This window comes from Euleptes europaea, chromosome 18 (assembly GCF_029931775.1).
Source record: "Euleptes europaea isolate rEulEur1 chromosome 18, rEulEur1.hap1, whole genome shotgun sequence".
Lineage (NCBI taxonomy): Eukaryota > Metazoa > Chordata > Lepidosauria > Squamata > Sphaerodactylidae > Euleptes > Euleptes europaea.
Window position 1 is genome coordinate 13,169,689 of NC_079329.1, and position 22,161 is coordinate 13,191,849.

Below are 22,161 nucleotides of genomic sequence, written 5' to 3' on the forward strand. Positions count from 1 at the left end.
TGAACTGATCTCTATTGGCAGGAGATCAGTTGTAAAAGCGGGAGATCTCCAGCTGGTACCTGGAGGTTGGCAACCCTAAGCATTGCTGATAACTGACATTGTCGATGAATGATCCATAAAGTTTCTGCAGACCGAACACTGGCACACACAACGTCTTGCAATACGTAATAAATATACACAGGAGCATCCCGCACAATGGTTTTAGAGCACTGGCATAAATCTGCGCCTGGTTTGCTCTAGGATTCCTTTTCATCTCTGTCACTTCCCATCCTGTATAGCATACTTGTGAAGCCCTTCAACGCCACAAAAACCATTGCCGGACATTTTCTTTGCATCCAGGTTACGCTAGCATCCCACCTACCCACCCCCAGATATACCTTAATGAGCCCCATTTTCATTCCATATTGAACCCCATTTGGCTCTAGAGCAGTGGCGTCGAACTCATTTGTTACGAGGGCTGGATATGACATAAGCGTCATTTGGTTGGGCCCGGCCATGTGCACCATAAAATTTAATGCCAGGTACCGGAGATACAAACTTTTATAGAAGACACAGGCAAAGCTAATTAATGATATTATTTTTTACTTAAAATGTTGGCCAAGAAAATCAGGGTGAGGCAAATCACAAAAGGTGGTAATGCTGGATAGAGCCAAATGGGTGTATTTTAAATTTTTCTTTTTTGTATTCCTTCAATGATTCTGGCTTTGTATATTTTAACCTGTTGATATATTGTTTTAGATTGTAACGGCCTATGGCCTTATACAGTAAACTTGACTTGACTTAAAATGCAAACATTAGGAAGAATTTTCTAACAGAGCGGTTCCTCAGTAGAACAGGCTTCCTTGGGAGGTGGTGAGCTCTCCTTCCCTGGAGGTTTTTAAGGAGAAGTTAGATGGCCATCTGTTAGCAATGCTGATTCTATGACCTTAGGCTGATTCTATGACCTCATGAGAGGGACAGCATCTTCTGGGCATGGAGTAGGGGTCACTGGGGATGTGGTGGTGGGGAGGTAGTTTGGAATTTCTTGCATTGTGCAGGGGGTTGGGCTAGATGACCCTGGTGGTCCCTTCCAATTCTATGATTCTATGATTCTAAAGATGCTTAAAACAACAACACTCTTGCAGTATTTTCTTTTATTTAACAGTCTTTGATAATTGACACCTCAGGACTGGAGGGGTGGCTGCCTCGGCTGGCGAGCCCACAGTGGGATAGGGGTGGGTGGGTGGCCGCCTCGGCTGCCTCGTGGGCCGGATAAGAGCTTTCAAGGGACCGAATTTGGCCCCCAGGCCTTATGTTTGACACCTTTGCTCTGGAGTCATAGGCTGCAGGTTTGCCTCTGAAAGCCATCCTCTAACTAGGCTTGTCAGGCCTCATCGCTCCACAGGTGGGAGCTTTCCAAGGCTGTGGCTGTGGCGTGTGATGCGCACGCACACACCCCGCATGACGCGGACGCTCTAGCTATCTTGGCCAAAACTCTATGGTTTCCATAGAGTTTTATCCGAGATTGCCAGAGCGTCCTCGTCACTTTTGGGTTTACCCGCCACCACCATGCGTTACCCGCCACCACCGGGCACTTGGCAACCTTACTCCTAACCCACCTTGAAGCCAAAGACTGTAATCCTACAGATAAGTGGAGGAGGAGGAGGTATTTAGTGCCTGCTGCCCCCACCCTGACTTCAACTTGGCTGGGGGAGTTTTGTCCCCTTCCCCCAGCTCCCTCTCTTGGTGGTCCTGTTAAACGCCCTGGGGGACGAGCATCATAACAGGTTTGGGGAAAGAGTTCCAGTCTAGCGAATTTCCCCCATTAAATGGGAATGCTTGTTGAAAATCCGCGATTATGTCTTTGAATGGATTGAAACAGCTCGAACTCGCAGCTCTAATCCAAACTAGCCAAACGATGATCTTTCTCTCTCGCCCCACAGGTTGAACCATGAACGAGGCCCGGAGGTCAGCCATGGTGGCTCCGGAGGTGACCGAGCCCCAGCAGGAGTCATCCCTCAACGCCACCGAGATGCCCAGCAAGGAGAACGTCTTCTCAGACATGAAGGACAAGTTCATGAACAAACTGGGCAAGCTTCCAAGTAGGTAGAGCCGGGCTTTCTCTAGACTCTGGTTCCAGAGTAGACACTGGGCTCCCACAAACTGGTCAAGATGGGATCCAACTGAACATGAGGCAGATAGGGTTGCCAGGTCCCTCTTGGCCACAGGCAGGAGGTTTTTGGGGCGGAGCCTGCAGAGGACGTGGTTTGGGTAGGGGAGGGATTTCAATGCCATAGAGTCCAATTGCCAGAGTGGCCATTTTCTCCAGGGGAACTGATCTCTGTTGGCTGGAGATCAGTTGTAATAGCAGGAGATCTCCAGCTAGTACCTGGAGGTTGGCAACCCTACCTACCACCCCCATTGCCGCTCTGCAGGCAGGAACATGATCTCTCACTGGATCCTAAATAGAGTTGTCAGGTCCCTCTTTGCCACCGGTGGGAGGTTTTTGGGGTGGAGCCTGTGGAGGACAGGGTTTGGGGAGGGGAGGGACTTCAACGCCATAGAGCCCAATGGCCAAAGCAGCCATTTTCTCCAGGGGAACTGATCTCTATCGGCTGGAGATCAGTTTGTGATAGCAGCTAGTACCTGGAGGTTGGCAACTCTAGAGGGAACCCAGAGGCCAAACTCTCCCCTGCCGCATTCCCTAGCCTTTCAGGTAGCCCTGCATCAGTACCAGGTGTTTTTCTGCCCCAGACTCAGCCGCCTCCCCTCTCCCTTAACTCTTCCTCTCTGCTTCAGTCCCGCCCTGGGCTTTGGCCTCCATCCTCATCGTGGCAGCCCTCCTCCTCCTCTGCTGCTGCTTCTGTGCCTGCAAGAAATGCTGCGGCAAGAAGAAGAAAGGGAAGAAAGGGAAGGACAAAGTGAAGGCCCAGATCAACATGAAGGAGGTGAAGGAGCTGGGCAAGAGCTACATCGACAAGGTGAGAAGCTGACGGTCCTCCCAAGAGACCCAACGCGAACATTTCCCCTGAAAGGAAGACCCTACGAGGAGCCCCATGGGGAGAGTTGCCTGTAGTGGCCCCTGTTAGTATAGAGGCCAAAGTTTCCTGTAGTGGTCATCTGTATTTTCCTTTAGTCTTTGGGATGCCCAGGATGAGGGCAGGCAGGCCAAAGAGCCAGCATGGTGTAGTGGTTTCGTTAACTGGTCTTTAAAATCACAGCACAATACAAGGTGGGAGGTGATCACTTTCAGGTTTAACTTGACCCTGACCTTGGGGAAGGATGAGTGGAACCTCAAGAGACAGTAAAGGGTGAGAGGGGAAGGGCAGGCAGGCAGGAGCTCCGCTGTACAAGCGCATCTGAAGAAGTCAGCTCTGACTCACAAAAGCCTCATGCGGGAATAAACGTTTTAGGCTTTAAGGTTTGAAATTTGAGGCACCATATCTTTTGACACTAACAAGTAATCTGGAGTAGATAACTTAGAACCGGACCAAAATGTAAATTGACCAAAATGTAAATTGACCAGGGCAATCTCCCAGTGCAGCACCATTAAGAATAGATAAATTTAGTTTATACGCCGGTGTAGTGGTTAAGAGTGGTCATTCGTAGCGGTGGACTTTGATCTGGAGAACCGGGTTTGATTCCCCACTCCTCCACATGAGCGGCGGAGGCTAATCCGGTGAACTGGGTTGGTTTCCCCGCTCCTACATATGAAGCCAGCTGGGAGACCTTGGGCTCGTCACAGCTCTCTCAGCCCCGCCTACCTCACAGGGTGTCTAGTATTGAAGAGCCCTGACATGGATAGCCCCAGGCTAGCCTGATCTTGTCAGATCTCAGAAGCTAAGCAGGGTTGGCCCTGGTTAGAATTTGGACGGGTGACCTCCAAGGACCACCCTGGCTGTGACGTGCAGGCAGGCAATGGCAAACCATCTCCGAATGTCTCTTGTCTTGAAAACCCTAGGGGTTGCCGTAAGTCAGCTGTGACATGTTGGCGCACACACACATACAGACCATTGAAGAACAGAGTAGATAAGGAACATTTAGGAGAACATCTTCAAGTACTTGAAGGGATGTCATATAGAGGAGGGTGCCGAGTTGTTTTCTGTTGCCCCAGAAGGTCGGACCAGAACCAACGGGTTGAAATTAAATCAAAAGAGTTTCCGTCTAGACATGAGGAAGAATTTTGTGACAGTTCGAGTGGTTCCTCAGTGGAACAGGCTTCCTCGGGAGGTGGTGAGCTCTCCTTCCCTGGAGGTTTTTAAGCAGAGGTTAGATGGTCATCTGTCAGCAATGCTGAATTCTATGACCTTAGGCAGATTATGAGAGGGAGGGCATCTTGGCCATCTTCTGGGCATGGAGTAGGGGTCACTGGGGGTGTGGGGGTGGAGGTAGTTGTGAATTTCCTGCATTGTGCAGGGGGTTGGACTAGATGGCCCTGGTGGTCCCTTCCAAATGATTCTACGAACACCAGTTCTGGCATTTCTCCAGCCTCCGCAGTCTTGCTAGCCTGTGGGGCTGGAAGGGATGAGCTGTAATTAGCTGAAGCAGCATGGTGTCTAATCCCCCCATAGCAGCTGGCTTCTGACCTTGGCACCCTGACCTTGGGGAAGGATGAGTGGAACCTCAAGAGACAGTAAAGGGTGAGAGGGGAAGGGCAGGCAGGCAGGAGCTCCGCTGTACGAGCGCATCTGAAGAAGTCAGCTCTGACTCACAAAAGCCTCATGCAGGAATAAACGTTTTAGGCTTTAAGGTGCCGCTGGACTCCTAGCTTGTTTTGCCACAAAGGCCGCTACCCCTCAGGAAGGAGCTAGAGCAGGAATGGAAATTTGCCCAGGATGCGTGGGCAAAGCAGACGCCCGAGCGTGAATGTGAATTAATGGGGGGAAAGATGAAGGACAGACATGCGTGCATATAGTTGTCTGTAGTGGCCCCTGAGTGGTGGGTGTGCAGTTTTCAGTTGCCGTAAGGGTACAACATTTGCAAAACATTCAGTCCTCGCGCAGTTGCAGAGAGCAGAACAGCTGGAGGGGGTGGCGGCGTTCCCAGCAGCTTGGACGTTCTGTCAAGCAAAGTGACTTTCCTGTTAGGTTTTGGCATGTCTTTGCCATCGGTGGGGGAAATGAACCGTCAGTTGTTTTAAGGATCTGGCAGCTGAGTTATGTCCACCTGCCAGATCCAGCTTTGTCAGGGGCACGTGTACAAGATAACAAGAACATTTCAGCTGGGGGGATATGGTCTTGGGGGGAGGAATATGAGACCAGATATTTCTGCAAAAATAGTACTCTCTGTGTGCTTGCTTCTCTGCCCCATAGTACCTACTCAAACTATACATTTGTAAATAAATGGATCATTTCAAAGACTCCAGGGCTCTCCTCTCCAAAGGCACAACTCAGAGAAAGGGCAGCATATATCCAATTTCAAGTTGTCTGTTGAGAAAGATGGGAGAGATGTCTCTTTCCCGTCTTTGGTCTTCATGCTTCTTTAATGGCTGTTCTGAATACTTCTTTCCAGGTCCAGCCCGAGATAGAGGATTTGGACCCGTCTCTGTTGCAGGAACCAAAGGAGGAAAAGCCTCAGGAGAAGCTGGGGAAACTTCAGTACTCCCTTGACTATGACTTCCAAAGCACCCAGGTGAGGACGGCGAGAAGTCCACTCACCATCCCAGATTGGAGCAGATGACTCCTATACTGCCCTTCTAGCTTAGTGAAGATAGGCAGATGTATGTAGTTAGAGTAGTGAGACCACTGTACATATACACTCTTCCCTTTTTGAGCAGACATACAAGCTTGCAAACTGAATTGAGCTCGAGATCAGACTGAATTGAGCTCAAGATCAGAAGAATACTGATTGGCTAGGCTGTGCAGAAAACTGATTGGCTAACTGGTGCAGAATGCTGATTGGGATGTTCAGAGGGAATGGGTTAAATAGCCCTGCTTCCACCATGGTGGCCTCTCCTTGGTGCTTTCAAATCACAGCCTGTTCAATAAAAACCACTGGGGGAAAGAATCACAGCTTTTTAAACGGGAGGTACCAGAGGTTGAATCTGGGAGTTTTCAACACAAAGCATGTGCTTATCATGAATGGTGGAGCTGTCTCCCTCGAATGTTGCTCATGGTTTTTCCTTTCGTCCTTCTCCCAGCTGGTGGTGGGCATTTTACAAGCTGCCGACCTCCCCGCGTTGGACATTGGGGGCACCTCTGACCCTTACGTCAAAGTCTTCCTACTACCAGAGAAGAAGAAGAAATTTGAGACCAAAGTCCATCGCAAAACCCTCAACCCCACGTTCAACGAGTCATTCACATTTAAGGTAACTTTCCCGTCAGTTTCTTCTTCCATGGTTGCCTAATTCTGGGAGATTCCCCACTTCCATACCCTTGCTTCTTTGCTCTGACCTCTCTCCATCCTCTTGGGATGACCCTCGCATCTCATACCTCGCATCTCATACCTACTCAGCTTGGAAAGAAAGCGGTTAAGGGGAGATATGATAGAGGTCTATAAAATTATGCATGGTTTTGAGAGAGTGGACAGGGAGAAGCTTTTCTCCCTTTCTCATAATACTAGAATGCGGGGTCATCTGCTGAAGCTGGAGGGTGAGAGATTAAAAACAGATAAAAGGATGTCTTTCTTCACAAAACCCATAGTTAAATTGTGGACCTCCCTGCCTCACGACGTGGTGATGGCTGCCAACTTGGAAGGCTTTAAAAGGGGAGTGGACATGTTCATGGAGGAGAGGGCTATTCATGGCTACTACTAGTAAAAATGAATGCTAGTCATGATGCATACCTATTCTCTCCACGATCAGAGGAGCATGCCCATTATATTGGGTGCTTTGGAACACAGGGAGGACAATGCTGATGCAGTCGTCTTGTTTGTGGGCTTCCTAGAGGCACCTTGTTGGCCCCTGTGTGAACAGACTGCTGGACGATGGGCCTTGGTCTGATCCAGCATAGCCTTTCTTATGTTCACTCCTGCCCAACAATTGAATTACCTCATTGTGTGTTTTCACTTAGGTTCCCTATTCAGAACTGGGAGGCAAGACCCTCGTCATGGCTGTTTACGACTTTGACCGCTTCTCCAAACATGATGCCATAGGTGAGATCCGCATCCCTATGAACACTGTGGATTTGGCTCATGTGATTGAAGAATGGCGGGACCTGCAGTCAGCAGAGAAAGAAGAGGTAGGCAACCAGATTTGAACCCCTTCACAAAGTCAGCACAGATGAGATGATGGAATACCTGGGAATGGACTGGCACTTTTTAACCATTAACATGTTATAAAGTCCACAGGGAGAGCCAGTATGGTGTGGTGGTTAAGGTGTCGGACTAGGACCTGGGAAACCCAGGTTTGAATCCCCACTTGGGCCATGGGAGCTTGCTGGGTGACCTTGGGCCAGTCACACACTCTCAGCTCTGACCCTGGCAAGAATTTGGATGGGAGACCTCCAAGGAATACCAGGGGCATGTTGCGGAGACAGGCAATGGCAAACCACCTCTGAATGTCTCTTGCCTTGAAAACCCTATGGGGTCGCCATAGGTCAGCTGTGACTTGACGGCAAAAAAAAAAAAAAAAAGGTCCACAGGACCAATCAACAGACTGGCTTGGGAATTAACTTAATTCTGAGATGGTGTGTGGGTCTAGTTTGGGTCAGGACTCTAGACACGGGGAGGGGAGAGTTTCAGCTTCCTCATGCCGTGCCATTTCCTCATCTGAAATGGTCTGGAGAGTCACTGTTTGCCCCATTGGGGAAATATAGCGTGGCTAATGGCTTATTAATTAATTTTCACCTACCTGATTTTTGATCAGCACTTCCTGCATAGGAGAGGTAACATGTAAGTGACCCAGTGATATTGGTGGGACAGAGCCAGTCAGGAGGATATTGATCCTGAGATTGTCATCCTGCTAGGAGGAGGGGTGCTTTTTCCGTAGGAAAAACCCATGTGGTCAACCCCAGTGGCTCATCTGGTTGAGTCAATGAACTGTTATCCCAAACACATGAGAACAGCTTTTAGAAAAATGGAGCTCTCGTGGCTAGGGTAACATACAATGGGGAGGGGCCATGGTTCAGTGGCAGAGCCTCTGCTTGGCATGCAGAAGGTCCCAGGTTCAATCCCTGGCATCTCCAGTTAAAGGGACCAGGCAAGTAGATGATGTGAAAGACCTCTCTGCCTGAGATCCTGGAGAACTGCTGCCAGTCTGAGTAGACAGTCCTGGCTTTGCTGGACCAAGGGTCTGATTCAGTAGAAGGCAGCTTCATGTATGTATTCATGTATGACCCCAATCACCCCTGTAAGTAACATTGCCTGAGGAAGACCACATTATCGGTATGATGATTGCCATTATCACATCATAACCAGGGTGTGTGAAGCATTCATCACACAGGGGCCTTCTCAGAGACACATGCAGTTGCCTTAATATTCAATCAGACCACTGGTCCATCAAGGTCAGTATTGTCTGCTCAGACTAGCAGTGGTTCTTCATGGTCTCAGGCAGAGAAAGAAGAAGAGTTGGGGTTTATATGCAGACTTTCTCTACCACTCAAGGAAGAATCAAACCGGCTTACAATCACCTTCCCTTCCCCTCCCCACAACAGACACCCTGTGAGGTAGGTGGGGCTGAGAGAGTTCAGAGAGAGAAAGGTCTTTCACGTCACCAAGTATCAGCTGCACTTGACTAGCTGTCTACACAGACTGAGCAAGGACCTTTTTCTGCACCAAGAAGCTCATCCCATTAGGCCCTGAATCCTCCCGGTCTCTTCGTCATGAGCAAGGGCGCCTGTCCAGCATCATGAGGTGATACATACGCATGGCCTCACCTTCGCCCACCCTGATCTTCTAGTTTTCCATGCGCAGTCATCCTCACTTGCCAGGAGTGCTGTGTGTGTGTGTGTAAAGTGCCGTCAAGTCGCAGCCGACTTATGGCGACCCCTTTTTGGGGTTTTCATGGCAAGAGACTAACTAACAGAGGTGGTTTGCCAGTGCCTTCCTCTGCACAGCAAACCTGGTATTCCTTGGTGGTCTCCCATCCAAATACTAACCAGGGCTGACCCTGCTTAGCTTCTGAGATCTGACAAGATGTACTGCAAGCTATTTTCTGAAGGTGTTGATGGATACGGTCCCTTGATCCCTCCATCCCAGCTCTGCATTGGCTCTCTTTCTCTTCCCACAGCATGAGAAGCTGGGAGATGTTTGCTTTTCACTGCGGTACGTCCCCACGGCTGGCAAGCTGACGGTCATTGTGCTAGAAGCCAAGAACCTCAAGAAGATGGATGTGGGTGGGCTATCAGGTAAGAATGCCTCTTTATGGTATCGATGGTAAAGCAAAAGCCACACAAACCTGCCTTATATTGAGTCAGATCCTCTATAGATTGCTGCGTTCATGTTGCATTTAACTTTTGGAAATCTAAATAGGAATGAAAAGTTGTTGATGGGATTGATTGTTTAAATTTATATTGTTGACCAGTTTTTAACCATTTTAAAGAGAGCAATATTTTTGTATAGTGTTTTAATATATTGGACTAAGGACTGTAATAAATCTACTACTACACCGAGTCCATGTTTCTCGGGGACAACAAGCACGTGCTGTAGGGAGTGAGGGAATGAGAGCTTTCAGGAATGCAACTCCCTGCTGCATTGGGAAGTGGTACAGTCACAGAAGGCTGTTCCACATACTTGGGGGTTGGGGGGAATCCGGCCCAGTTCAAGGTATTTTGTTGCCCCAGACAAAGTTTGCCCATTGCCTTCTGTCACACCCATCACTGACTGAGCCTGAAATAGAGTTGCCAGCCTCCAGGTATTATTGAGTTTAGACATTAAATGACAAAACAATGATGGAATACATAAACATGAACATGGCCACACTTTGGAGTATCCTTCAAGGAACCAGTGAATTAGCCTAATGATGCATTAGGCAGAGAATTAATTTGGAAACATAAAAGTTGATTGGATTTGGGGCTGAAGAAAAGACTGTGAAACGGCCGTCCCCCCACTTCTTTTCCCATTAATTGTATTTTTGGGATTACTTTGACTGTATACCATTTACTGGATTATTTTGAGAACTTACCTTTCATTATCAAGAAGAACATACACCAAGAATACTATTCTGTTGCATAGAGACTGCATCATACATGCTTTGTATATATTGTATAAATTAGCAGTATAGTAGTTCATGTTCATGTTTATGTATTCCATCATTGTTTTGTCATTTTTGCTATTTTTGTAAAGTTATTCTCCTGTGCTGTTCTCGTAACCTATTCGGTACAGGCATGGAGGTGCCCCTTTCTATTGTATTGTAGCCTCCAGGTATTAGCTGGAGGTTTCCTGCTATTACAACTGATCTCCAGCCAATAGAGATGAGTTCACCTGGAGAGGATGGCCACTTTGGCAACTGGACTCTATGGCATTGAAATCTCTTGCCTCCCCAAACCCTGCCCTCCTCAGGCTCTGCTCCCAAAACCTCCCACCTGTGATGAATAAGGACCTGGCAACCCTAGTCTGAAATGAGGCCCTGCAGCTACACCAACACTAGTGTGGTTTTCATCTGGCTGGTGTTGGGAGTTGGGAAGCGGTGTCCACTTCTCTTGCCCTGGATGACTGGGAGTGAGCCAAGTCCCCATGTCATCTAGCTGTCCTCATTGTGCCACCCCAAATAGCTGGTTGGGTGACTTGGCCAGAGATCTAACCCCGGGGGGAATGATAAGAACAGGGCAAGGAAGTAGGAGAGAACAGGCCATTGGGATAGGGCAGGAGATGGGGAGAGAAGAGACTTCAGACCACCTCTGGGTAACAAATAGGAAAAAGCCATGGGCTTTGTCCCCTCCAAGGCCTATTTTACATCTCAGATGTGTGTCCACCTTCCAATCACCATGGGTTTAAAAGAGAACAAATGTGCAGTACCTTTAATTTGGACCAACTGGGGTTTCAAAATGTACTATGCAAGTTTTCAGGTTATCCGATTTTCTTGTTTGTTTTTCTCCAACGTGGCTTTAAAATTACTGGTCCTGAGTGGGGATGCTGAAGATGCAGAGCTACTGTAACTCCTTTGCTGGTATAATGCATTGCCCTTTATTCTGATCTCTCTCTTTCCCTCTCTCCAGACCCCTATGTTAAAATCCACCTCATGCAGGGAGGGAAACGTATCAAGAAGAAGAAAACGACTATAAAGAAAAACACCCTGAATCCCTATTACAATGAGTCCTTCAGTTTTGAGGTGCCTTTCGAACAAATCCAGGTAAGGCAGTCTTCTCCTCTTTTCCACTACACCCAAATGAATTAGTATGTCACCAGAGTTTTATTCATTTTTATTATTTCTACATGTATTTTCACCCGGGACACAAAAATGGCTTTTCTGAAGTGTTAGTTCACGTGTTTTTATAATCTGATCTCAAAACACATTATTACACATCATGTTGGCCTATTGCAGGGGTGGGGAACCTTTTTTCCACCAAGGGCAATTTGGATATTTATAACATCATTTGCAGGCCATACAAAATTATCGACTTAAAAATTAGCCGACCAAGCCCCAAGCAGGCAGCTGCCCCAGATGATCCCCCCCCCCCGGCACAGGCAAGCAGGCAGGCATCCAACTGGTGGTGCACTCGCCCACCTGGTGGCACAGGATGGTCTGTTGCACCAGCGTAGCCGTCCAGCCACACACCGGAGTTGCTCCTGCCCCACATGGTCGGTGCCAGATTCTACAGCCAGATCCTGCTACCTCCGCCTGCAGGGATGAAATGAGGACACACTGGCTAAGAACTTGCCCCCGCACCACCCGCACATTCTGGCCCTGCCCCCTTTAACCCCTCCATTGTCACCACTTTCACCCCCAGCCCTCTTGTAGTCCCGAGGGAATACATTTCTCCATGGCCTGGGCGGGAAAGGGTTAACACAGTTTCTTGGGCGGTCCTAGCAGCTCCATAGCTAACGACTCTTCTGCAAGGGGGGGAAAGGTTCCTTTTCTCGGCAAAACAAACTCGCATCCGCTTTGAATAGAGGCTGTTCCAGTCCACAGGAGGGGGCAGATGATTTCACGGGCCTTAACCAGCCCCGGGCCTAGGGTTGCCAGGTCCCTCTTCACAATGGGGGGGGGGAGATTTTGGGGGCGGAGCCTGAAGAGGGCGGGGTTTGGGGAGGGGAGGGACTTCAATCCCGTAGAGTTCAATTGCCAAAGCGGCCATTTTTCTCCAGGTGATCTGATCTCTATTGGCTGGAGATCCGTTGAATTAGCAGGAGATCTCCTGCCGCTACCTGGCAGTTGGCAACCCTAACCGGGCCTGACGTTCCCCACCCCTGGCCTATTGCTTTTATTTGGCCAAATGCATGTATCCAGAATCCAAGGTGGAGGAGGAAGAGGTATTGAGAGGGTGTTGGAGGGCAAAATCAGTAGACAGAGGAAGGGATAAGATTCACATCATTTATCATCACATGTCCCCTTGCAAAATCCTGCGCTCCTCCTGAGGCTTTATCAATGTTCTGCGCCCTTCGACTTCGGCATTCCAATTAATTCATCCCGTGGTCTCTCCTTCTGTGGCAGAAAGTCCAGGTGGTTCTGACGGTCCTCGATTACGACAAGCTGGGCAAGAACGAAGCTATCGGGAAGGTCTTCGTGGGATGCAACGCGACGGGCGCCGAGCTGCGCCACTGGTCCGACATGCTGGCCAACCCGCGGAGACCCATCGCCCAGTGGCACACACTGCAGCCTGAGGAAGAGGTGGATGCGGTGGTTGGCATCAAGACCTCTTGATGGCCCTCTCCTCTCGGCCGAACCCTGCGGCGACAGTTCCTTCTCCCGTCCAGAGCGAATGGGAGTGTGTGGGTGAGGCGCCCCTGAAAATACGTGTGTGTGTTGGGGTGGCCTGTGAGCCTGTCTTCTCTCAGAGCCATTTCCTGTTTAAAACAAACAAACAAACAAACAAACATCTCCAAGAGAAAAAAAAATATCCGCTGTTTTTTATCCACTGTGTGAAAATGGAAGGAAGCTTGCACAGTAGTTTAACGTGGGAGAGAGATTTACTATAGGTTTGCTATGAGGCTTACAGTACAACTTGTGCAGGCTTAGGGGTTTGGGTTTCAGATGTCAACACGTTGCATTTTGAAACCTGAGTATTGAGTGCAAACTTTTTTACTTTTAACCTAACGAAATAGCTGGATGTTATATTACTATGCTAGTTTTTAAAAACAGTCCTGAAAGAAACGTACGGTTTATCTTAAAAACAAAAAATTTTACATTCGCTAAAGGTTTTGGTAAAAGGCTGCAGTTTCGTATACCTTTTGGATATTGTACTACGGTGCCACGTTTGAAAGCTAGATCTCATAACGTAAATCTATTGTAAATAACATTTACCAGTTTGTTTACAATCGGTTTACTAAAGGGTTGCAACAGGTTGTGTTCCTGGTAACATTAACTCTACAACTTTGTTGTACATTGTATTATACTACTGCTTTGGAAAGTTAGGGGAAACAGGCCAAAAATATTATAAAACGTAGTTTTAAAATAGATTTTCTGTAACTTGAAGATGGTTTTACGTTATGACTAAAATAGTTTTACTTTTTTGGGTCATTGTATTATGAAATATTTAAAATGTGGATCTCCTGAGCAAACTGACTGCCTAAAATATGTTTGGATCAGAATAAGATTATAACAAAAAAAGAGTTGTGTGTGGGCCTCATACATAAAACTTTGGTAAATAGGTTTAACATAGATGTAGAATATCCTAATGATTTTATTACAAACTGTTCACATAATTGTCAGACATTTAAAAACTAGCCCTCAGTATCAAACTACTGTGGATATGTTTAGCATACGTTTGTAATAGGATTTTTTTTTTAGATTACAACCATTTTATGGGTTTTGATGTAAAATGAATAGTAGAGTTTTAAGTATCATCCAATGCATTAAGGTGTTCATACAATTTATCCTACATTATTTCTGCTGAATTATAACCGTTCCAACATAACCGTTCATCAGTTTTATGGCATGGTTAACACATGTTTTACAACATATTTATGAAACTTTCGATATGGGTATTATAGACATTTGCTCTATGCTTTTTGTGGACATACAGTAGGTTAACTACCGATTTACTAATGGTTCTTACCCAACAAAAGTTACCTTTGTTATGTTAAAAAACATGTTTACATTTTTGCTACAAGATTAAGACTGGTTTGTTATACAACTGCAATGGGTTTACCGTTTGTTAGCAACTAGCAACCAGTTTGATGCATTTTATATGAAGAAAAATTTAACAGGAAGTTTACTACAGAATTTACAATGGTTTTCCATAGGCCAGACTATGTTTACAACACCTTTGCTATGACAGCTTTACAAGATCCATTGGTTTTTGTCTGTCTAGATATCTATTACAGTTTTTACCTTGCTGTTTCTCAAAGGAGCTTGAAGCAAGATAGGTGGCTCTCCTCCAGTTTATCCTCACAGCAACCTTGTGAGATAAATTAGACTGAGAGAGAGAGAGAGACTGGTTCAGGTTTCAGGGCTGTTGGGATTTGAAACCAGGGCCCCCTGATCTTAGTCAACCACACTAACAACACAACACCACACAGGTTCTGAATTTTTCAACGACTGAAATACATTTTTCACATAGGACTGCAAGCAGCTTCCAGCAGCTCTGAAATTAAGTTGAAATTTGATTCTTATTAACCATTTGGGCTTTCCAGCCTGAATACAAATACTGGTGTTCAACTTGCATAAATCTGAAATCGCAATTCTGGGCAAGGTTTCATGCGGGTTTTAGTCTAGTTTTCTACTTTTGCTGCCACAGTGAAAATACGTCTGTATATCTGGGGAAATACTCCAATTTTATGGGGAAAAATACATTTTTAGTTGCCAGAATATAAATTAGAAACTAAAAAAGGAAACTAAAAAAAGAATGACATTTATAACATTTTTTAAAAAATCAAATGTGAACTATGGATATTAATATTAGGAATTCCCCCCCCCTGGTTCCCCCCAATAGTTGATAGAGCATTATAACACATTTATCATTCATTTGCATCTAACTCATATTTGAGACTAACCTCAGCCCTGAACATCTGGCTTTATCTACTGAACACACCAACGAGTGAGTTTCGGGTGCTAGAAGTAATTTAAAATCCATTCAGTTTAGGGTAACTTGTGGATGAGATCCACTTTCCAAAAGAAGGAACCAACCATTCTCGGAGAGAAGGTATTAGTCATTTGTATAGAAAGGCTCACATTATGCTGGTGATACGTTTGTCTGCTTTTTTTCAGCGGAGGCAAAATGACTGACTTCTACATCCTGGTTTTGGTTGTAGCAGAATTCCATCTTGTTAAGATACAGTAACATACCTTCATTTCTTGGAGAGAGAAACCAGTATTATGACTTTCAAAATCCTTACTTTAAAGTAAGGACAGATGGGGCAAAAGGCAAGGAGCGGGAACAATCTCTTCCTGTTCTAAAACCAGTTTATTAAAAGACTTCTGTGACAGGGAGATCTTTTATGGGTCCTGGCCAGACGTGGCCTAGAGTTGCCAGTTCAGGGTTGGGGGAAATTCCCGGAGAATTGGAGGTGGAGCATAGGGAAGGTGGGGTTTGGGGAAGGGAGGGACCTCTGTAGGGTCTAATGCAGGGGTCCCCAACGTGCCCAACAACACCTTTTCTGGCACCCACCAAGTGTCTTTAGGAAGTGGGCGGGTCCAGCAAGCATTCTGATTGACTACTGGAGATTTGATTGGCTGCACAGATTATTTGAAATGCTGCTTTGGCAGCAGCTGCCACCACAGCGCAAGGATCTGCATTGTGTTACTGAAGTTAACTGAGCCTAACCTCCAAAGCATCCATTTTCTCAAGAGGAGCTGATCTCTTCCATCTGGAGATCAAGTGTCATTCTGGGAGATCTCCAGCCCCACTCGGAGGCGGGCAGCAACCCTATGTCCCATGGCTGTGAATGTTTAGGAACCATATTTGTCTGCAGCTCAGCACAAATGGTGGGAGAGAAGAGAGCAGGTCACAGGACTGTACCGGACTGGCGTGTGATAAGCCATTTATGCAGAACACTTCTCTGCTCTGAAATGTCTTTTTACAAGCCATTGCCATTTTGGCTGCATCCATGCCTCCTTGGATAACACTGGGGGACTATGGCACTATACAAGTCCTTTGCAACTAGATTGCCTTCTCCGCACAGGAGAAAACCAGTTACTAATGACTGCTTTAATGGCACACTAGTGCAATATTTAACCATGCGCGGAGGCAGCCTCTGAGAGGTGACATACCAGTGCAGGCTGTGTTACGTAATGGGGCATGCACATTTGCCAGAATGGTCCGTACAGGACCATGGATGTTCTGCTTATCAATTTTTTTCATCCACAATCTACAGAAGTCCAAATTTTGGAGTATGGCATGTATAACCAAGACAGTGAGCTTTCCTCAAATTTTACTGCTGTGGAAGGGGAGCATCGATACCTTTGTGTATTATGGTAACACATGGACTTTGCTCACAATTGGATCTATGCACTCCGGAACTTATTTTGGTTGTGGATGAGATCCCTGTGTGACTCATTTTCACATTTATGGCTTAGAAAGCTGATGCCCAAGTAATACTTGGTTTATTCAAGATAGGGTAATCACACTACCATATAATCTGAGGGGAAACTGGGAGATATAATGAGAATATGCCCAAGTGATGCTTGCAAAGGGCAGTTCAGGTAACCTGGAACTAGAAGACTCAGGGGTTTGGGTGGTGGTGGGGATTGAGTAGGATTTAGGATCTTGTGGGGAATTTCATGTGGTTGAGGCTCCAAAGTTAGGCCTTAGCTCTGTTTTCTCTCCAGAATTAAAGATCATCCTGTCATACGACCAAACATTCCACGGCCCTCAAAATGAGAGCTACCAAGTATTAGCACCTCCAGCACGTTTTTTTAAGTAACTACTTTATTTCAACCGAGAAAGGAAACACATCTCAACACTTTTTTACGAACTGGAGTTCTTTCAAATTGTAACAGAACTCTTGATCCAACGTCAGTTTTGTAACCAGTGGATTTTTTAAATAATAAAAAAAACCTAACAGTGGAGATGCAGAAATCGGTCCCCTTCCATACCATGAAGAGGGATGTAAAAATGAAACCAAAAAGGAAACAAACTAACTAAGAAAAAGACTAGGCCAAGGTTGATTGCCCAAAGGAGGGCATGGTGGCCATTTTATTTTGTTGCTAATGTGTTTGTATAGTTGCAGTGTTGATAGAATTGCACATCCATCCCCATCTAATTTCAAAACAATTGTGCTGACCTCCTCAAATTCATCTGAAATACAATCCTAACCCCTTAAATCTCTTTTTTATTTTCAAGTATTAGTGTCAGAGAAATATTCAAGATGGTGGTGGTCGCGCCACGAGATACCATTTAATACGTTCTAGCAACGGTTGTTCCTTTCAGGTAGCTGAGCCGCCATCTTGTCTTTCTGTCCCTCATAGTCCTTCATAGTTAGAAAAATATACTCGAAAGATGGTCCTTTAAGATGGCCCTCGTTTTAATTGTTGGTGGGTGCTGTTCCATATTACTGTCCCCCCTGACCCCAGCTAACAAATTCATCTTCTTTCCATTTCCATCTCTCACTTAGCGTCCATCCTCTATCTTTTGGCATTGGCAAGCATGTAGATGCCTCGTTCAATGTGTCCGCCATTGAAAAAAGGCCGCCTCTGTGTTTTGAGGAGTTGTGTAAATGTAATGACCGAAGGGATTGTATACTAAAGCGCAGAAGGCTTTGTAACTTTGATGTGTGTTGTTCCTAACCCCTTTAGACCTCTGAATTACCCCTTTTAGAGGTGCTGTTCTTTCAAAGCTGTCTATACTGCCCTTTTGAAACCACTTTTAATATTGATGTATTTGACCAAGCGGTACTCTTTGTCTGTTAATAAATAAGAGATCTCTATATTTCAAATGCGTTCCTTCTCATTGTCTTTGGTAAGGGCTGTGGTGGGAATCATACAAAGTATTCCACATAATATTCTTCCATGTAATATGTGTGAAGTGTAGGGTTTCTTCTGGATGTCTCTTGTGTCTTTCCTACTGATATTCTAAAATTCTATGTTAGGAATTATTAGGAAAGAATTTGGGGTGGCTAATATTGTGATCTATAATGTGGTGTGGTTGCATTTGAAATATTGGTTGCTCCAACTCACAAAAAAAAAGTATTTGCAGCTCTTCAATTTAGAAAAAATACAACCAATGATCATAAATTATATAAGTTTATAGATTTATGCATGGTGTGGAAAAATCAGATAGAAAACTCTTTCACACATATATAATGCTACAACTTGGGCACACCCAATGTGCAATAGGTTCAGCACAAAATACTTTTCACAAAATGCATTTGTTGGCCACTAACTTTAAATGGCTTTAGAAGGGCGTTGGACAATCACAGAAGACAGATCCGTCAATGGACATTAGCCATGATGACTAAATGGAGCATCTCTGTTTAGAAGCAGTCTACCTCTACCTTTGGATAGCGGTTACTGGAAGACAAGAAGGAGAGGCAGTGGCTTTCACGTCTCACTTGTAGGCCTACTCAGGAACTTGGTTGGCTCAGTGTGGGGGAAAACAGGATGCTGGAAACGATGTACCTTGGATGCAATCCAGCAGGGCTCTTCTTACATAAAGGTAAATGATGGGTTATTCCATGCCCCCCAACTCCAGCTGAACTATTACTGTCTATTTACACCACAGCATGAGTCACAGATTTGCAATCATGGGAAAACTGGCTGTTGCTCATTTGAGTGTATTGATTCATTTAAAATGTTTGCAGATTCTAAAAGATCCCCTGCTTGGCTACCCAAGTTGACAAATCCACAAAAACGTGACTATACTGCTGTACTAGAGAAAGGAACTGCCTCACCCACTAGTTTCCATGTAGTTATACTAAGGTGATTGAAGAGAAATAATTAGTTCTTGTAGGTTATCCGGGCTGTGTAACTGTGGTCTTGGTATTTTCTTTCCTGACGTTTCGCCAGCAGCTGTGGCAGGCATCTTCAAAGGAGTAACACTGAAGGACAGTGTCTCTCAGAGTTGCCAGGTCCCTCTTTAGAGTTGCCAGCTCCCTCTTTGCCACCGGCAGGAGGTTTTTGGGGTGGAGCCTGAGGAAGGCAGGGTTTGGGGAGGGAGGGACTTCAGTACCATAGAGTCCAATTGCCAGAGCCATAGAGTCCAATTGCCAGAGCAGCCATTTTCTCCAGGTGAACTGATCTCTATCGGCTGGAGATCAGATGTAATAGCAGAAGATCTCCAGTTAGTACCTGGAGGTTGGCAACCCTAGAAATAATCCATCTTCAATGCCATAGAGTTCAATTGCCAAAGCGGCATTTTTCTCCAGGTGATTGGATCCCTATCGGCTGGAGATCAGCTGAATTAGCAGGAGATCTCCTGCTACTACCTGGCAGTTGGCAACCCTAGCCCCTCCGGAATTAGGGCCCCTGAAGCTTAAGCTTCATTAGGGTTGCCAGGTCCCTCTTCGACACCGCTGGAGGTTTTTGGGGCGGAGCCTGAGGAGGGCGGGGTTTGGGGAGGGGAGGGACTTCAATGCCATAGAGTCCAATGGCCAAAGCAGCCATTTTCTCCAGGCGAACTGATCTCTATAGGCTGGAGATCAGTTCTGCTATTACCTGGATGTTGGCAACCCTAATACTTCATTAGTTTCATAGTAGATCTGCCACCATATATGGAGGCGACCTTTCACGGCAATGAAAAGGCGACATGGTTTCTTTCCAAAGAGGCTGCTGAACACTCATCCCGGCAGTTATTTATGCACAAAAGCATTCCTAATTTGTCATCGTCCCAGCCTGAGGCAGAAGCACATGCAGAGCAAGTGAGAGCCACCTGTCAGAACAGCCTGAGTAGAACCCCGGGGAGAGCCTTGCCGGTTGCGCGCGGCACGGGCTGGTGCATTAAATATCCTTTGGCCCCAGCAAATCCCTCCCAATCCCAGACTAAAAATGGGCTTTGTGTTATGAGGATCAAGAGCTTTTTTCATTCCTGGAGGTTTAATTTGCTGAAGACAATTAAGGGGCAGAACAAAGAGAAACCGAATTGGGGGGGGGGAAATGTGTGTGCGGATGTGGTTGTTGTTGATGGATCTGTAGAAATGAAAGAACAAAGCAAAAAGTCTGCACATGGGGGGGTGTCTACGCAGATGGAGGAAATACACAAAGATATAAAAATGAGCGAGGGGGTTGAGTGTTAATTAAAGACGTGTCTAAGGCCCATGTCACTTACGCATTGGTGAAGCTCAAGAAGGTTGAAATGAGATTGCACATCAGCCCTTCCCACATGGTCATCAGTCAGTTCAGAATCCTGACAGAAAGCAGATTTAAACTGCCTTTCTGCTTCTCACATGGGAATATCAAGAGTGGGAGAAAGCCTGGAAAACATCTTACATGGCATGTATGAATTCAATCTAAGAACATACCTTCTCTAGTGGTTAAGGAGCCCCATGGCGCAGAGTGTTTAGCTGCAGTACTGCAGTCAAAAGCTCTGCTCACGACCTGAGTTCGATCCCGACGGAAGTCGGTTTCAGGTAGCCGGCTCAAGGTTGACTCAGCCTGCCATCCTTCCAAGGTCGGTAAAATGAGGACCCAGCTTGCTGGGGGTAAAGGGAGGATGACTGGGGAAGGCACTGGCAAACCACCCCGCAAACAAAGTCTGCCTTGGAAACGTTGGGATGTGATGTCACCCCATGGGTCAGGAATGACCCAGTGCTTGCAGAGGGAACCTTTACCTTTACCTAGTGGTTAAGAGTGGCAGACTCTAATCTGGAGAACCCGGTTCGATTCCCCACTCCTCCACATGAAGCCTGCTGGGTGACCTTGGGCTAGTCACAGGTCTCTCAGAACTCTCTCAGCCCATGCAGAGGCAGGCGACAACAAACCACCTCCGGGCATCTCTTGCCTTGAAAACCCTACGGGGTCGCCAAAAATTGGATGCGACTTGACGGCACATCACACACACACATCTACCCTGAAAGACCTCTACCTGAGACCCTGGAGAGCCGCTGCCAGTCTGAGTAGACAATACTGACTTTGAAGGACCTTATAATTATATTCAGTATAAGGCAGCTTCATTTGTCCATGTGTGTACCCTCAAAATAATCTTTTTCTATATGCACATATTATGTTCTAGGAAATCTCCAGCACCTTTAGCTACTTTGTGACAGGCTTTAAATGTTTTAAATAAACAAGCACTGCTAGGAAGAGCAGAGCTGGAATGTGGTTTTGTACCAGGAGAGGGAAATGGTGGTGCTTAGAGTTGGAAATTTTTGTGTAAGGGTTCTTCTGTAGGTCCAATTTTAAAAAAAATTATGAACACCAGTATAGTAGCTGCCACGAGAAAACAAAGACTGCTAATTGTTAGCACTGGGTTGATGTCCATATTAAACAATGCATGTATTGTTTTTGTGTGTGTATGTTCCATTTCAGGATTAGTGTGTATTAATGCGTAATGCTCTTATGCATTTCACATGTCTTTGTTTTTAATGGCCAGCAACTTCAACAATAAATATTAACATCACTATTAGTAGTAATGGTGGTAGGGTTGTCAAACTCCAGGTACTACCTGGAGATCTCCTACTATTACAACTGATCGCAACCCTATAGAGATCACATGGAGGAAATGGCCACCTTGGCAATTGGGCTCTATGGCATTGAAGTCCCTCCCTTCTAGGGTTGCCAACCTCCAGGTACTAGCTGGAGATCTCCCGCTATTACAATTAATCTTCAGCCAATAGAGATCAGTTTACTTGGAGAAAATGGCAGCTTTGGCAATTGGATGCTATGGCGTTGAACTCCCTCCCCTCCCCAAATACGCCCTCCTCAGGCTCCGCCCCAACATCTCCATGTATTTCCAATCCAGAGCTGGCAACCCTAAGTGGTGGAGATATAAGATTTGCCAAATGCCAAATGATTGCCAAATTAAGTGAAGGGCAGCAGTCTGGTTTGCTCTTGCGCTAGCTGCAGCGACTAGGGTTGCCAGGACCCTCTTCGCCACTGGCGGGAGGTTTTTGGGGCAGAGCCTGAGGAGGGCGGGGTTTGGAGAGGGGAGGGACTTCAATGCCATAGAGTCCAATTGCCAAAGCTGTCATTTTCCCCAAGTGAACTGATCTCTATCGGCTGGAGATCAGTTGTAATAGCAGGAGATCTCCTGCTACTACAGTGAGGTTTGGAAA

General features: G+C 46.2%; 1 protein-coding gene across 1 annotated transcript; it reads left to right on the forward strand.

The window, feature by feature from the left end:
* Positions 1 to 1,930: 1,930 nt before the first annotated feature.
* SYT5 (synaptotagmin 5) lies at positions 1,931 to 12,879 on the forward strand. The gene is made up of 8 exons (XM_056863184.1): positions 1,931 to 2,081; positions 2,779 to 2,960; positions 5,491 to 5,610; positions 6,119 to 6,286; positions 6,990 to 7,157; positions 9,146 to 9,263; positions 11,073 to 11,206; positions 12,509 to 12,879. The coding sequence occupies exons 1-8, from the start codon at positions 1,931 to 1,933 to the stop codon at positions 12,716 to 12,718; spliced, it is 1,251 nt and encodes a 416-aa protein (XP_056719162.1). The 3' UTR covers positions 12,719 to 12,879.
* The last annotated feature ends 9,282 nt before the right edge of the window (positions 12,880 to 22,161 follow it).